The sequence below is a fragment of the Mytilus californianus genome, unplaced genomic scaffold, assembly GCF_021869535.1.
Source record: "Mytilus californianus isolate M0D057914Y unplaced genomic scaffold, xbMytCali1.0.p SCAF_4, whole genome shotgun sequence".
Lineage (NCBI taxonomy): Eukaryota > Metazoa > Mollusca > Bivalvia > Mytilida > Mytilidae > Mytilus > Mytilus californianus.
The window spans coordinates 105,869,828-105,887,562 of NW_026262690.1; the positions used below are offsets into that span (position 1 = coordinate 105,869,828).

General features: G+C 32.0%; 3 protein-coding genes across 8 annotated transcripts in view; 2 read left to right on the plus strand and 1 right to left on the minus strand.

Annotated features, from left to right (window-relative positions):
• Window positions 1–17,735, minus strand: part of LOC127737176 (serine/threonine-protein kinase Nek9-like) — a 168,030-nt gene that overhangs the window by 59,381 nt on the left and 90,914 nt on the right. The gene's annotated exons all lie outside the window — the stretch shown is intronic.
• Window positions 3,731–7,477, plus strand: LOC127738988 (uncharacterized). Of its 2 annotated transcripts, none has more exons than XM_052250497.1 (2): window positions 3,731–3,773; window positions 5,576–7,477. In XM_052250497.1, exon 2 carries the CDS (start codon window positions 5,589–5,591, stop codon window positions 7,302–7,304), a length of 1,716 nt encoding a protein of 571 aa, XP_052106457.1. In that variant the 5' UTR covers window positions 3,731–3,773; window positions 5,576–5,588; the 3' UTR covers window positions 7,305–7,477. The 2 variants fall into 2 exon arrangements, with proteins under 2 accessions (XP_052106457.1, XP_052106456.1); XM_052250496.1 differs by lacking the exon at window positions 3,731–3,773 and adding an exon at window positions 3,798–3,851.
• Window positions 7,756–17,735, plus strand: part of LOC127738990 (uncharacterized) — a 44,007-nt gene continuing 34,027 nt past the window's right edge. For 3 of the 5 annotated variants that reach the window (XR_008000234.1, XM_052250505.1, XM_052250502.1), the window contains exons 1-2: window positions 7,772–7,835; window positions 12,990–16,424. Coding sequence is in view for 2 of the 5 variants with exons in the window: in XM_052250500.1 (XP_052106460.1) it covers window positions 13,002–14,711 (1,710 nt within the window). In the remaining 3 variants the exon portion in view is untranslated. Of the gene's footprint in view, window positions 7,836–12,989; window positions 16,425–17,735 lie in introns of those variants that run through there. The other 2 variants (XM_052250506.1, XM_052250500.1) reach the window with 2 other exon arrangements.

The following is a 17,735-nucleotide window of genomic DNA, read 5'->3' on the forward strand; positions in this document are numbered from 1 at the left end:
CTTGTTCGATGAGACTATTCAGGTCCAAATAGCAAAATTTCCCTCTGAAGTACTTTAAATTTGACATTCAATTTGAACATTATATACTGTTTTATATTGTTATAATAATAGTTTGTCACTCTATTGATGTAAAAGTCACTAATCTTCTAATTATCTTGTAAATTATAACATATAGAGATGTCAGACTTCAAAGGAAATAGTTGAGTCATAAAAGTGGAATCAGGACAACTGGACCAAGACAACTAGGACCAATTTAAAGACAACTCGGACCACTTTTAAAGACAACTTGGACCAGTTTGAAAGACAATTCAGACCAGTTTTAAAGACAACTCTGACCATTTTTTGATGACATGTTACAGACATCTCGGACCACTCTAAAAGACGACGAAAAAAATACTGCATATTATCGCACTTCAGGTATATTATTGACATTATGATTCACAATTTACTGAATTTCTTCATAATAATATTCAGAAATAAATTTGAATATGTTTGATGACCGTTTTCTTTTTCTATCTTTATAAACCTAAGACCAATAGTGCTTTTAGGTCTTTTATCATGCAGTGAATACAAAATTAAAAAAAATTCTCAAAATTCATTTTTACCTGAATGTAAAATTTTTTAATATTTTTCTACACCTGATTCATACCTCAGCTAAGGAAAATATCTTCAGTAGATGCTGTATTTTTTTCAAATCACAATGTCATTGTACTTTTTGTCCAATCACAGTGTTCAGATACGATTGACCTAAGTAGAGTGCACAAAAGAGAAACCTAGTTCCCAGAAAGTATATATTACAGTGCCACCTAAATAATGGTCATTGAAATCCCAAACCTGCATTAATCCATTTAATAATATAAAAATAAGGAGATGTGGTATCAAAGTCAGTATGAGACAGGCAACTATATGGACTTCAACAATGAGAAAAACCCATACAGTATAGCTGGGAACAGTATATCAATATATATATTCCTGAGTATAGGTAGCTATAAAAGGCTCTGGCAAGAAATATATGAAACAATTCAATTACCCGGTAATAGAAAAACTGACGGCCTAATTTATATTTAACTCTTTTTGTATATTTTAGAGAATGATAATGCATTTCTTCATGATTAGGTACATGTGTGAGCATGCAATTTTGATAATTAATGCATTAGTGGTACTTCCTTTTTAGGCATTTCATTGATGAATTTGTCTTGGTGATGTAAGGACTCCTTCTATAATTTCCAAAATTTTAATAAATTGTGTCTAAGACATTAGATGACATAACAGTACAATGAAATGGTAGGAACTGTATACGTTTCCTTTCATAATAGTGAGTATGGATGTAAATCACGTAATCATTTACTGGGGTATTTTCTGTTTGCTTTTTTACAGTTAGAATCAATAAATTCCAAATTTGAGTTACAACCAAGTTTCATTAGACAGCCAATATTTTGTCCTAGCTCTTCACATCAAATACTATTTCATTATGTGATGTAATCAACTTCAACTGTTCAAATAGAATGTTTTTTTTTATACAAAATGCAAAGGGCAATTTATCTTACTGATTTTGATATATCGGAATTCTTACTAACCGTGGATCCAGTAATGTGAATTTTGGAAAGCCTATAAGCTAAATATTTAGGTAATATATTCAATTTAATACTTTTTTTTCTTTTTTTCTTGCATTGTTTTGATAGTGTTAATTTTTCGATTGTAACTTTGAATTCATTATAATTATATTTACATAATAACATTAACAGTCCCAATATTACTTTAACAGCTAATTTCAAACTCTGATTTTGATTTTTTTGTCTAAAAAATCAACTTTTAGTCATGCCGTTTCAATCAAGAATCCTTTAAAGCTAATAAAGTGCTTTGGGGCAGTTTTATTACTCATTTATAGTAATTCTTGGTTGAACTGTAAGGTGGCCTAAATAACTGGATAATCCCTTACTTTAAGAACATGATTTACATTTATTTTTCACAAGTAATGAACATCAAATCCTACAATTCCATTGGTGGAGAACACTTTGCTATATTCTAAATGTCTTTAAATAGTAAAAATGTGCCTAAATCCCCCTTAAGGATGTTCGCTACTCTGTCTTAAAATAACAAGCTTTTTAAAAGACTGTAATAAATTGATAGTATATAAATAATGGAACTAAAATAGCAGAAACAAAATAGGGGTCCATGACCTAATGTTTTCGAGATATAAGCCATTGATAAATTGGCAGGAAATGATTCGCTCTAGATTTTACATACAATAAACATTGGCACCTTTTTTCTTTCAAAAGCTGTGAAAAAATAACAACAATTTTATAAGATTTTCAAAGAGAGCTTTTTAAATATATGTAATAAAATTACAAAAAGAAAAGTAGGGGTTAGCGGGCAAAATATTTATTGGCACTACATAGAAAAAACCAGAGGATTTAAAATATCTGACAAAAAATCATAAACAAGAGGAGCAAACATCCTTAATCCATGTGCGAAACATAAAGCATTTCTTCATGTTCTACTGTATATTGCTCTGTATTAGGAACACTTTGGAATGAGGTGAAAATAGTCTATCTAGTTATAAGAATATAATCTCCTTAGTTTACACCTCTCAGGTCCTGTATGAATTAAACTGTCGTGGACCTCTTAAACTATCTGATTTATATATTTATACCTGAAAACAATAAGGGGAACAACTCTTAATTATAAATATCTTAATAGAAACCCTTAACTGTTTGAAAACTCAACAATATAAACTTTGAAACTTCTTGACGATAAATTTGAAATTGTCATAATACATGACGAGGTTTTAATTAGTTTTTTGATACATCATGAATAAAAAGTTCTTTGTCATGTTTGACACTTTTAAATAAAGAATATTTTTCAAATAAATAAAATTAAGAATGGAAACGGGAACGTGTCAAAGAGACAACAACCCCACCAAAGATAAGAAAACAGCCCAAGAAGACTATTTCTAAATGATTAAAAAAACAAAATGAAATAATTACTCTTACCAGTAAGTGAATATGAAAGAATGTAAAACAATTAAAAGGAGAAAACCAAAGGCCTAATTCATGTAAAATATTATAAACAAAATACAAACATGATAGACATCAACCAAGGACATTTTTAATAACTCCTGTTTAATTGGGACAGGAAAATACAGAATGTGGTCAGGTAAAGCATATTTCAAGCACTTAACATGCCCCTTACTTGGGACAGTGGTGTTAGAGCACCAGATAAGAACAAACAGTAATTATCAGCTGAAAAGGGCTTGATGAGATCGACATAAAGCACAAAAAACAGCTAACATACAGACTAAAGACAAAAAATACCAATCTAAGAGTACTCACAGTTACTAAAAGCTAGTTCAAAACCATTAACAATTGTAATTAAATCATATTTTCCAGACTAATTTATCAATTGGTTCACATTTACTGGAATTAATGCAAAGATGTCATAAACAGTCTGAGAACATCATGACTTTGAGCAACTCCAAAACGGACAGACAGACCAACAAGCAATGCATCTGTTGACAAATAAACTCAGAGACTATCCTCCTCGCCTATTGTTGGTGGGTATAAAAAAAAATTACACTAAAGAAAACCAAACAATCAGATAACTTTATTCACGCCAAAAGAAATTAAATCTATAAGCAATTTAATATCATGCAATATGTAATCGATAGTTTATATGTTTGATAAAGAAGTCATTCTTCACCAATTTGTATTGTAATCTTTAAATAAATATGCACTGCATAGACTTCCTTGTTTGATCTTGTATGTTTGATACAGGTATGTTTATTATAAAAAAACAACATTAAAAGGTACCAGTTTTGTTTAGGTTATTTCTTAGTAATCGCAATATTGATGGTAAGAACAAATTATTTTACTGATAATACTAAATTATGTAAAAATTCCAATTAAAATAGATTTTCCTTTTTAAAGGGATCAGGGTCTAATTCAACTAGCTTCAAATGATCAGTCTAGATTTTTTCTAAAATTATCAATTTCAATGAAAAAACAGAACTAATTTGAGAACCATATAACATATAAGTTTTAAACCTTTGTTAAATCAGGGAAGATAACACAGATAATTTATTTCTATAAAGGAATGTACAGTAAATTTATCAATTTTGTTGATGAGAGTGCTTTTCTATGTTTACTCCTTACAAAACCTGACAATTTGTATCTTGAAAAAAATCTTGGTTACCCATTTTTTGTTATAATTACAATTTTTTTTTGAAAAATGGAACCCTATGTCTTGCCTGCGATTGCTGCTGTGAGTGTAGAAGTGTAATGTTGACTGTAAAAAGTGAGTCCATTTATCAGTAAAATACAGAACTAGAAAAAATAAGTTTTCTTGATGTTATTTCTTGATCTTGAAGATGAGTCTCTGTCCAAGTATTATAACAATCCATGAAGATAAATTATACTTATATTTGGTTATATTTTGTGTTTACAAAATAAGGAATTTGATAATTGTATTTTGTATTAAGAAATATAGATATTGTTTTATTGAAAAGTAACTGTTTATAAACATGGAAATAATTTTAAATTGAGGAACGTATCTCCCTTATGCAAAGCTCTGATCCCTTTTCAAGTTTTGGATTTACCTTAGGTCCTTTATCGGTTGTATAATTTCTTTAACATTTGAATTAGCTAGGTTTCAGATTTTCAAAAATTTTGACTTCAAGCAACACAAAAGAGACATCAATTGTTTAAATTCACATCTGGTGCAGTAAAAATGTGCTGTTCATATGTTAACTGCCACTGATGGATTGTTAGTCCTCAAGAGTATCACCAGTCTCCTTACTCAAGTTCTTTGGTACTGGCATGAAAACAAGGATATTTTTTATCTTTGCTGTTATTAAAACTTTAGAATGTATTTCCTGCATACATCATCTATGAGTCCTTGTATATGTGTAGCTATTCTTTAGGAATTTTTCAATTGTATTATTGAAGCTCTTCAACACTTAAAATAGGTTTTGGATTTTCAAATATTTTTGGCAATGAGCATCACTGAAAAGACATTAATGGTCTTAATGCAAATGTGGGCAGTAACATTGGTACTGTACCACTGGGTTGATACCTCTGCTATTGGACTGTTAGTCCATGAGAATATCACCACCCAAGTAGCTCAGTTCTTCAGTCTTTTAATGCAGATTTTATCTACTGTAAATTTTTAAAAATTTGCAAAGTTTTCAATATTGCTAAAATGGAAATGGAGAGGTTTTGCTAAAATAAAAGCTCACATTTTAAAATTTGATAGCATTATTGTTTGCACCATTTCTTAAAATCGCAATAATTTATCATGCATTTTTGTATATTGTTCATAAATCGCAATAATTAATGCATGAACAAATTTCTGAATTCCAGTATTGAAATTTGCTGTTCATTAAATTAAGAAATGTATCTCCCTCATAGCTCTTGATTCCTTGACTGGGTTTGTCAATACTTTTGGTCCTTTTGACTATTTTAGCTAATCAATATTTTAAGTATGTTTTGGACAGTGTGCTTTATTTCTTGGATGAGTCAATCAATTGTCCATTCTGTCTTAAAACAATGTCATCTATTTCTATTATATCAAATTTCAGAAATATAGAGAAAATGGCCTCGTCAGATGTGGAAATTTGTACTATCTGTTATGATGAATGGAATTCTGAAGAAGCTATCATATGGTGCACAGAATGTGAGGAGTTTCTGTGTATAGACTGCGAAAAACATCATAAAAAGATGAAAATATCTGATGACCATAAAACAATGTCTATTGAGGACTATCACAAGTTACCTCAATTTGTACAGGATATAAGTACCTATTGCCAAGATCACATGGAGAAATTTAAACTTTACTGTTCTTACCATGTCTGTCCATGCTGTGAAAAGTGCTTTGGTGATAAACACAAGAAATGTAGGGATATGAAACCACTATCAGACATTGTAGCACAAGTGAAATCATCTGCCTGGGTTCAACTTCTTGATAAAGATTTGAAGGATGTGAAGGAAAGCTTTGAAGAGATAATAAAATACTTAAATGGTAGGGTTAATACATGCAAAATTCAGAGAATACAAGCGTTTGCAAAAATTCAATATATGAGGAACTCAATAGATGAATTATTCAATAAACTAGAAAAAGAAATAAAAGATGACTTAGAATATAAACATTCAGAGCTGGAATCAAAGATGAATACTCTCCTACATCAACTGGAGCAACAAGCCAATCAGATAAGTCAATTGCAGAGTGAGTTTTCCCAAATGACACAATATGCAACTGAACTACAAATGTATGTTGGTCTGAGAGAAATAGAGAAAACTACATCTAAAGCAGCACAATACATAGAAGATTTAAAAAGGGGAGACAACTTCAAAGAAAATAACTTTGATGTAACCATTTCCCCTTCCGTTCAATCAATTTTAAAATACGTCAAATCGTTTGGTGATATAAATATGAATACCAGACCATCTCCTCTTCAAGTTAATGCTGGAAGAGAAGACCAAGCACAGTTTCTAGTTCCCACTTATCCAGGATTTGAACTCATTAAGACATCAATGTTGAGAACACTGATTATCCCAGATGATAAGAAGTTTATTCATATAGGTGCCTGTAGGATATTATCTGATAGCACATATCTAACTCTTAATAACCAGGATAAAAAAAGTCAGCTGTGGTTATTCAATAATGATGGTACCTTTAAAAGAGAGGTAATAGGAAAATTACCAGGATCTTCATTGGATACATGCTTTGTCAGAAATAATACAGTGGCTGTAACATTAGGATCAGCAAACCAGACAGTGCTGGTAGATATAGAAAAGAAAAAAGTTATTAAAAAAATTAAACTTTCTCATGATTGTTGTGGAGTAGCAAGTGATGGTCAAATATTGGTCATTGGCAGTAGAGAAAAAAGTACCATAGTGAACTTGGATGACGTTAAGTCTCATAAAATCTTAGAAGAAGTTAAGGCAAATTTTATTTCGTTATTCAAAGGAAATATCTATGGAACCATTGGCGATGAACAAAAAGTCTGCTGCTACACAAGTACTGGAGATCCTCTTTGGACATTTAAACACTGTGACATCAGCTTCCCACAAGGGATAACACTAGACATGAATGGCTTCATTTATATAGCTTCTACTGAAAACAACAGTGTCATGGTAGTATCACCTGATGGCAAAACAAGCAAGACAATACTATCAGGGGCTGATGGAATCAAAAATCCTATAGCAATAGACATTAACAGAGAAACAGGAATGATGTTGGTGTCAAGTATAATAAGTGATGATAGCGAGGAGAAATCTTCTCAAAAAGTTTTTGTTTTTCAAATTTGATATGTGAATATAAATAAGTTTGATAATAATGACATTTTGTATGAATCAGCTTCTGGTTATCAGAAACGAATTTGAAATTTAAAAAAGCGACGACTGACCATAACAAACATCTGTAAAATATTAAAGTTATAGTGTGAGATGTTTTCATTTTGTTAATAAAAATGATATCTATATTAGGTTTTTCATTATACTGGCAATACAAAATCTACTACCACTTGGAAGCTCTGATTCTTTTTTTTGTGTGACCAATTTGTAACTTTCATGAAAAAATAATTTTTTTCATAAGGGAAAATGCCTGACAATTTAAAACAGCTGACTGTCTCAGTGCAACTGAGTTTTCAACATTGATGATTATTATATCTAATATAATTTATATATAGTAACAAGTTTTCCACTCTGTAAATGTGCACTTTGTATCTAGCTATTTATAAATCAATAATCACAGGTAAGTGTACTGGTTAAACAAGACATTTTACTTCCCTGTGGAAATTTCTATTACTGAGCATGCACCATCTATCACAACATTTAATGGTAAGAATATATAAAAAGCTCTGGGAGATTAGGGGTATACATTAAACATTAGACAGCAACCCATCAGTAAAAGTAAAGGCATTTACACAACAGGAATCGGAAATGATAGTCGACTTTATTATTTACAGAGTTTTATTGATATAATTTCCGATTCCTGTGTTTACACATAATATAAAACTCATCAAAGAATTATACCAGGCTTATAATTTGATGGGCCAGACGGTTGTTATGTCTTCATCAGACTCATATCAGAGGCTTAGTAATAAAAAAAAATGTTGAAAGGTGACAAATCAAACACAAAATTGCATACAGCAAATCAAGCAAAAACTTATGAAAAGTTGTACCAAATATGTGATGCTCTAGTAGCTTCCAAACAAAAGTTAAAGAAATCCAACAGGGACCACCAAATTGTCATCAACAGCAAATTCTATTCAGGACAAAACAAAACGACAAAGGCATGGGCCCCCACTTTTTAAATGGAAACATCAACATCTGAGGAGATAGGAATTGCCTTGCATTTTGAGCACATAACATTCCCCCTTTTTTCAAATCTTCAATAGATTACATTTGATGGGTATAATGAAAGAACCTTAAGTGAGAAAGCTCACATACCCAAAATCCCACATAATTAATATAAATATTTTTACAAGCCATTGCCCAACGAAATGTACTCTAATTTTATTTTTTCTGATTAACAGACTCAATCATTCAATGTTTTTGATGAGAGGAAACTGTAAACAAATTTGAAGAGGGTCGGATAAAAAAATTAAGGCATCATCCCTGCAACAAGAATAAAAACGGGATATGTTTACGAGGTTCCCTGTTTAAAAAAGATTATTGAACTCATCCAAGGTTTTGGTGAGTGGAAACACATTTGTAGAGGATCTAAAATGAAATGAGTGTGTTTTCCCCACACAAGAATTAAAGTGGGATATTTTTACAAGTTCCCCTCCAGAAAAGATGGTTCCCCATTTAAGATCTTGTATTGTCAACCTCCATCAAAGTTTTAAAGAGAAGACATTTTCATACAAAATTGAAGATGATCCAAAAAATATATCTAAAGACACTAAAGACCTAGATCGATTCTCATCTTCAACAACAACAACACTCTCCAACATCGTAGACTAGATCTATAATTCATAACTTAAATCTCTTTTTTGTTGATCTTGTATTATGCATCATTTTATTGTTGTGTCCAATTTCTCTCTTTGGTTTTTTCTCTCTCTCAAAACACAAAAAAGTGAAAAATGTTTAAGGAAAATAACTCCTATAAGAAGATAACTGAAAATTTCATCTATGCAAGTGGGCTAGGTGAGCTAAAAATGAAGGCATAATACTGTTGACAGAAATTAATATGAAAGTCCAGTGTAGTAAAAGAGTCTATTCAATCAGATTGTTTTTTTTTATCAAAAAATAAAATTGCAAAAATATGGAACTCTTAGGAAATTCAAAATGGAAGGTCCTTTAATGGCAAATCAAAAGCTCAAACACATTAAAGGAATGGAAAACAACTGTCATATTCTTGACTTGGTACAGACATTTTCTTATGTAGAAAATGGTGGATAAATTTATAGCTAGATAAACATCTCACTGATATGACAGTCGCATATAATTCCATTATATTGACCATAACATGTGAGCAAAACATACGGACATATTATTAGGTAAAAAGTTATAAATTTGGGGTACAGCAGACAACATTGTGTTATAATCATTTATTAATCATAATAAAAACTTCCTAGATATCATTGAGATGGGAGCCATCTCTGTGGGCCCCGCTGTGAATAATGTGTGGTAAAAAATTTGTATCTTTATCATTGGACATGGGGTTGTCAACTGAAACCAAAGTTTTTGACCTTGACCTTTGACCTAGGAAGTTGTACATAAATTATGACACACCCTCTGGTGTTGGTTTATATACATGTCCAGTATAAACTTTGAAATCATAACATTTCTCAAGATATAGAGCTGACACGATCTTTACCATAGGACATGGGGTTTTCAACTAAAACCAAAGTTTTTGACCTTGACCTTGATTTTTGACCTAGGAAGTTGTACATAAATTATGACACACCCTCTGGTGTTGGTTTATATACATGTCAAGTATAAACTTTGAAATCATAACGGTTCTCAAGATATAGAGCTGATACGATCTTTACCATATTACATGTGGTTGTCAACTAAAACAAAAGTTTTTGACCTTGACCTTTGACCTAGGAAGTTGTACATACATTATGACACACCCTCTGGGGTTGGTTAATATACATGTCAAGTATATACTTTGAAATCATAACGGTTCTCTAGATATAGAGCGGACACAATTTGTTATGGACGGACGAACTGACGGACAGACGGACGGACAGACTGATCACTATAGGGCGTCCGCCATTCGGCGGGGCCCTAATAACTATTTCAACTGATCTTTTGATATGAGGAAATGGCTAATTTATGAATTGAATGATTGTTGGTGTTTAACACCAGCTTTCAGCACTACTGTGGATTCATTATTATTGGTTAGATACCAATTTTCGTGGATTTCATGGTTACCCGGGAACCACGAATTCCAATGTACAACTAATTACTAATTTTCTATTAGTATGTATGCAGATTTTGGCAAAACCACAAAATCAAATATCCACGAAAATGCAATTTTTCCTCAATCCACGAAAATTGGTACCCACGAAAATAAATGAATCCACAGTATATGCTATATCATGGCGGTCAGTTTATATTGGTTGATGAAGCTGGATTATCCAGAAAGAACATAGACCTTTGGCAGAAAAACCGACAATTATAGTCAATTAAGATTAGGCTTAAATGCACCTGCCATGTGTAGTTTACAACTCACTACCTCAGTGTTGACAGGCTAATGATACGCAGATTTACAACTGAGACCACGTTATCATCAAGAGCCCTTCAAGTTGGAAGAGATCTGATTAGATAACGGCACTATCCAGGCAACAAGAATTTATATGGGATACTTTTTAAGTCTACTTCTAGATGAAATGATTCCCAATTTAAATATCCTGAAAATTGAACCTATTTAAACTTTTCAAACTTCATACAATTTGAAAATGGTCTGAAAATGAAGATGCTATCCTGGCAAAAAAAAACAATATTTGATATTTGAACAAGTGAAACTGCATGCGAGCTACTGCTCACTGAAGATACCCCCGCCCGAATATTTCGGTAAACAGGAAGTTGTTGAGTGATGAATCTGAAAACGCATCACACTGTATAGCTGACTTATATAAACCCTGAAACCAAATTTCAGAATCCTTGTCATGTAGTTCCTGAGAAAAATGTGACGAAAATTTTCAACTTGGCTACATAATGTGTAAAATGATGTAAGAGTTTGGTTAACAGGAAGTTGTTGAGTGATGAATCTGAAAACGCATCACACAGTATAGCTGACTCATATAAACCCTGAAACCAAATTTCAGAAATCCTTGTAATGTAGTTCCTGAGAAAGATGCGACGAAAAATAAAATGTGACGAAAATTTTCAACTTGGCTACTCATGTTTAAAATTTTGTAAGTGTTTGGTAAACAGGAAGTTGTTGAGTGATGAATCTGAAAACGCATCACACTGTATAGCTGACTTATATAAACCCTGAAACCAAATTTCAGAAATCCTTATAATGTAGTTCATAAGAAAAATGTGACGAAAATTTTCAACTTGGCTAGCTATGTGTAAAATGATGTAAGTGTTCGGTAAACAGGAAGTTGTTGAGTGAAAAATCTGAAAACGCATCACACGGTATAGCTGACTCATATAAACCCTGAAACCAAATTTCAGAAATCCTTGTAATGTAGTTCCTGAGAAAGATGCGACGAAAAATATTCATGGGACGGACGGACGAACGGACGGACTGACGGATGGACTGATGGACAGACAGACAGAGGTAAAACAGTATAACCCCTCTTTTTTAAAGCGGATGTATAACTAGTCTTTCTCTTGAAAAAATTGTTGCCAATTTCAGATTTATTTGATAATGGAACTCATTCTTACTTTTAATGAGTGGAAAACTTCCTATAATTTGAAGAAGCTCTGACAAAAACTGTAAGGGTTAGCATGCTGACAACAATGTTATGTTTTGCTGTTCCTCCACGGTCCAAAGTAAAGGGGTGGTGTTAAGGACTGACAAACATGTTTAGCCAAACAACATTCTCTATGTGTCTTTTCCAAGTCAGGAGCCTGCAATTCAGTTGCTGTTGTTTACTGTCGTTTATATTTGTCTTTTATTCATTTATTGCTTTTTCATAAACAAGGCAATTGGTTTTCTTGTTTGAATTGTTTCACAATTCCTCATTTGATCTTGTCATGGCAGGCCTTTTATAACTGCATAACAATATAGTATAACTAAATTTCTTATTGTTGGAAGCTACAATGACCTATAGTTGCTTTCCCAAATCAGCAAAAAACATTTTTTTTCCCGAATCAGAAGTGTAAACAGGAGAGTTTAATAAATGCAAATTTCAATATATTTATATTTCGAAGGAAAAATAGTTGATCAACAATGAATTTAAAACTCTTCTGAGACATTGCTGATATACATCTTTGATATAAATTTCAATAAAAAATTGAGCAACAGTTGTACATGTGAGAGGGCTTATAAGACAAGAGAGTTGATGCCTGGTATTTTTTGTCTCCAAGCATGTGTTGCAGAGGGGGGACAATTATTTACAGCTGATAATTCCTTGCATTAATTCAAAGCCTGATTTTTATGTGCTTTGTCTATATGCCTTTTTGTGTCTCTTTGTAGAAATATTTGTTTGTTTTTATAGTGATTAAGATTATAACACAATGTTGACTGCTGTACCCCAATTTTGACATTTACTTTTTACATACTCATACAATTAGTTTATTCCTGTTAATAAGCTTAAGAGTGTTTACATTTTCAAATATGAAATGTACGTGATCCCTATTACCTTTCCAATAAACCAAGTTTTTGATGGCAATTGTACGAGCATTAATCTAAAAATATCCATAATATGCCAAATATTTAAAAAAAGTCATGCTATCTTTGCTACATGCTGTGTTACTGAATGTAACCATGTTTTCTATCTTAGCAAAGTGGATTCTTATTAATTGTGCAATTTGCATTCATTTTTCAATATTTTTGAAAAACTGTTTTTCTATTGTAAATTTCAGAAATAAGAGAATATGGCCTCATCAGATAGGAACGTGTGCACTCTCTGTTATGATGATGGAACATCTACAGAAGCTGTCACATGGTGCACAGAATGTGAGGTGTTCCTTTGTACAGACTGTGAAAAACATCATAAAAGGTCAAGAACATCCAAAGAACACAAAACCATTTCTTCTACAGAATACCATAAATTACCTCAATTTATGCTAGATATAAGTAGCCAGTGCAAAGACCACAAGAAGAAGTTTGAACTTTACTGTTCTTTCCATGCCTGTCCCTGTTGTGTCACATGCATCACTGATAAACACCAGAAATGTCAAGAAATGAAACCACTATCAGATATTATTAAGCAAGTTAAATCATCTGCCTTTGTTCAACTTCTTGAAAAAGATTTGAAAAATGTAAAAGAAAACTTTGAAGAGATTATAAAATGTTTGAACAGTAGAATCGAAATCAGCAATTCTCATAAACAGAAAGCTGCTGAAGAAATTCGATCTATGAGGAAATCTATAGATGATTACTTAAACAAAATAGAAAAAGACATTCTGGATGACCTCGAATCTAAACAATCAAACATAAAATCAGAAATAAACACTCTTCTACAACAACTGACACAAAGAGCCAATGAAATCAGCCAATTGGAGAGTGAGTTTTCTAAAATGACTCAATATGCAACCGAGTTACAAATGTATGTTGGTCTGAGAGAAATTGAGAAAGCTACATCCCAAGCTGCAAAATATATTGAAGATTTGATCAGTGGCAATGAATTTGAAGAAATTAACCTAAACCTTAATATTTCATCTGAACTTGAATCAATTTTAAAAGATGTCAAATCATTTGGAGATATTTATATCAATACCAGACCATGTACCCTTGAATTAAAAGCTGGAAGAAAAGATCAAGCACAGAACCTAGTTCTTACTATTCCTAGAATTGAACAAATTAAGCCATCTATGTTGAAAAAGCTGGCAATTCCGGAAGATATCTTATCAATGAATATTCGTGCCTGTAGACTATTGCCTGATGGTAAATATCTAATCATTGACAACCAGTTTTATACAGGTCACCTGCTGCTGTTCAGTAATGCTGGCATGTTTCTGAAAGAAGTAGTGGCATTCAATGGATGCTCATTTGATACTTGCATATTAAGAAATAATACAGTGGCTGTCACATTAGGATTGGAAAAGCAGATAGCATTTGTGGAAATAGAAAAGAATAATATCATCAGAACAATTCACTTTTCTCATGTCTGTGATGCAATAGCAAGTGATGGTCAAATGTTGGTCATCAGCAGTATGGAAAAAAGTACATTAGTAAATCTGACTGATGAGTCACATACAATCTTAGAAGGAGTTGTGGCAGATCGTGTTGCATTATTCAATGAAAGTATCTATGGTACACTATATAAAGCAAAGCAAGTCAACTGCTATACTAGTACTGGAGAACCTCTATGGACATTTCAGCACCAAGATATTGTCAGTCCAAGAGAACTTGCATTGGACAAGAATGGCTTTGTTTATATAGCCTCTCGTGGAAACAACAGTATAGTGGTAGTGTCACCAGATGGTAAAACACTTAAGACAATACTGTCTGAGGCTGATGGAATCAAACATCCTTATGCAATAGACATAAACAGAGAAACAGGAATAATGATAGTGTCAAGTCATATACGTGATCATTGTGAGGAGGATCTTTATCAAACAGCTTTTGTTTATAAAATCTAAAATGTGAGATTTTTTAAAATTGCAAATAAAAGTCTAAAGATGTCGACTCTAGTGTTACCACCAGTAATAAGTCTAAGAGTTATAAGTCTTCTTTTTTACCAACAGTTATAGGTCTCTGATCAACACTAGTACTCAAACTCCCTTTTTTAAAAACATACATTTACACAAAATAAAAGATTTGTCTTAGTATATAATATCACAAAGGCCAAATTAAATCTGACACAGAAATGGTGGACATGCAAAAGTTAATTATCTAAAAAATAGTTTGCCAAATTTTACGACAATCTGGTCAACTAGTTAGGTAACTAAGATCATAAAGAATTCTGTGAAGAAAAAATAGTTGAGGGAAAGGATAGAAGGTGACGATAAATTTATCAAACCAAAGAGCTTTAGTTTTTCTTTTGTAATTAAAGTCTTATCTATATAACAACAATTAATACAAAAATCAAATGTAATAAGTCCTCCTACATTAGAATCAACAGTACATTGTCATCTATACATGAAATAAAAAGTTTCCAGGTAATTTTTGTATTTTCAACAGACATTTCTTATTCCTCGACACATAAAAACAAAACAAGAGTGCACACGCTGAAATGTCTCACCTGTTTTACTCATAATGATTGAATTTCATACCATACAACAAATATAGCCTAACCTTGATCACTGATCCATATGATGTCTCGAAGTCAGGTGGACAGATATTTAGATCTTGCAAGGATCCCATGTACCAACTACATTTATTCAACTACTCATAATGAGTGAATATTTCACATGACAAAAAAATCAATTTCTTTTTCAAACAGCCACTAGTCGCTGAACCAAGAAAATGAGGTCAAGGAAATGGCCATTTGACAGATGGAAGGTTTGAAACATAAGGTATGAAGCTTCATGTTTTCTACCTTCTTATATCTTTTTACAAATACCGGTAGTTTATGCTGCTGCCAGATTGAAATCCCTGTCTCCCATTCTGTCACAGCGAGAGAAAAAATCATATAGTATGGGTTATGCTCATGGTTGAAGACGGTATGGTATATATAGCTGCATTACTCTACGTCATTTAATCTCTGTTAAATAGTTGTCTCACTACATTGTCTGAATCATTTTTGATTCTGACAATGTAGTAATGTATCATGCAGAACACAGGTTATGAACATAAATTATGTAATTTTATTGGAATGAAGTTAAGATAAAAATGTTTATATGTTAAGTAAAGGCAATAATTGAAAAACACCCAGAAATGAATAGACCACATAAATAAAAGTAAATATAAAGGTATCGAAATTTAAACCGAAAATGATTAAATAAGGCATAAACTTCTTCATAACTCAAATTCACAGAGATATTAATTTTCTTTAAATAGTACCAAACAAATTGTAGTATAAGGAAAGACATTTAATGCATATATATCATCTAAATGTCACTCCATTGATAAAGGAAGTTTCTTCTACTGTATTATGCTTATTTGTATATCGCCTGTGTGTTTTTATCTTTTAAAAAAATACTTGAATGTACACACACCTGAAGAACTTTGAATAAAGCTATTCAGCTTTCTGTCTTTATTTTCAATACTTTCTGACGCATAGAAATATCTTTTTTATATATACTATAAAAGTAAGTATATGAATTTAAATCAATAATTCTGTGAGACTGGTGTTGGGATAGGTAGTTTAAACAAATGACTTCTCCTTAGAATGCATCATTCAAGTTTTCATGGTAAGACAATTTAATTAGTTCAGGTACAAGCTTTAGATAAAAAAAAAGTAAAAATTGGTATAGGGCAACAAGGCAACACCCAACTGACATAAAAATCCAAAATATATCAAGAGGTCAACATACATGTATGATATGTTTATACGTAGAAACCGATGTCTAACTAAAAGTCATTAAAATCATTTTAAATTTCTGAAATTTTACTTCAACAATAAAACATCTGAGATTGATTCTCATATTTTGTCTGAATCATTGTAAATCTCATTTTAAGGCTGAACAAAAAGAGAAAGTACAGCACAGCATCTTAAACAGATGCCTTTAACTCAGTGACTCCTCGATATATTTAAGTCCATTTGGGAAGGGACATAGTAGTTGATATTAATATTTTGTTGGAAAACAACTCACCTTACGAGTGCCACATGTGGAGGAGGATCTGCTTACCCTTCTGGAGCACCTGAGATCACCCCCAGTTTTTGATGGGGTTCATGTTGCTCAGTCTTTAGTTTTCTATGTTGTGTTTTGTGTACTCTTGTTTGTCTATTGGTCTTTTTCTTTTTTAGCCATGACGTTGTCTGTTTATTTTCGACATATGAGTTTGAATGTCCCTCTCGTATCTTTCGCCCCTCTTTTAAATAGTACATAATTAGAGGCAACAGAATTTAACAGATGTTCAATCTTATACATCCCTTCAGAACATGCAAATCAAACAAAAAGAACAACTGGAGGGAATCACAAGAAATTCAAAATGGGCATAACTGTGTGAATTGACAGGGTACGAAGATCATCTCATGTTACACATGCATTATCTGCCATGCAAACCCACATTCAGAAATCATGTTTTAAATAGGAATGGGACACAAATGGTAAATTTCAAGATTAGAATACTTCTCTCGTATCTAAATATTTAAGACTGCAAAACATGTTCATAGCAATTTGAGACACAGAAACACTAAATCTGTCAGTCAACCATTTGCGATGGTGACCATTAAACTTTTATTGATTTGTTATTCTTTCTCATAACCCTGTTGGAACAGTTTTTGTGTGGGGAGCTTGCCCATGTTTATGAAGTCTGTATAATGCTAACATGCACAAGTATAACAGTGTAACATTTCAACTGAGATATGTAAACACCATACAATTGGGCAGAGGGTATGTTATTGCTTAGTACTGAAACTAGAGGCTCTCAAGAGCCTGTGTCGCTCACCTGTATTTACTGATGCTTTGGAAATCATGTAAAATAAGGTTAAAATCATAATTAATAGTATTAGATATTAGATATTATAATGATATCTAAGATAATAACAAAAAACTGCA

Coding starts and splice junctions, on each gene's coding strand:
- LOC127738988 (XM_052250497.1), top strand. CDS start 5,589: ATGGCCTCGTCAGATGTGGAAATTTGTACTATCTGTTATGATGAATGG.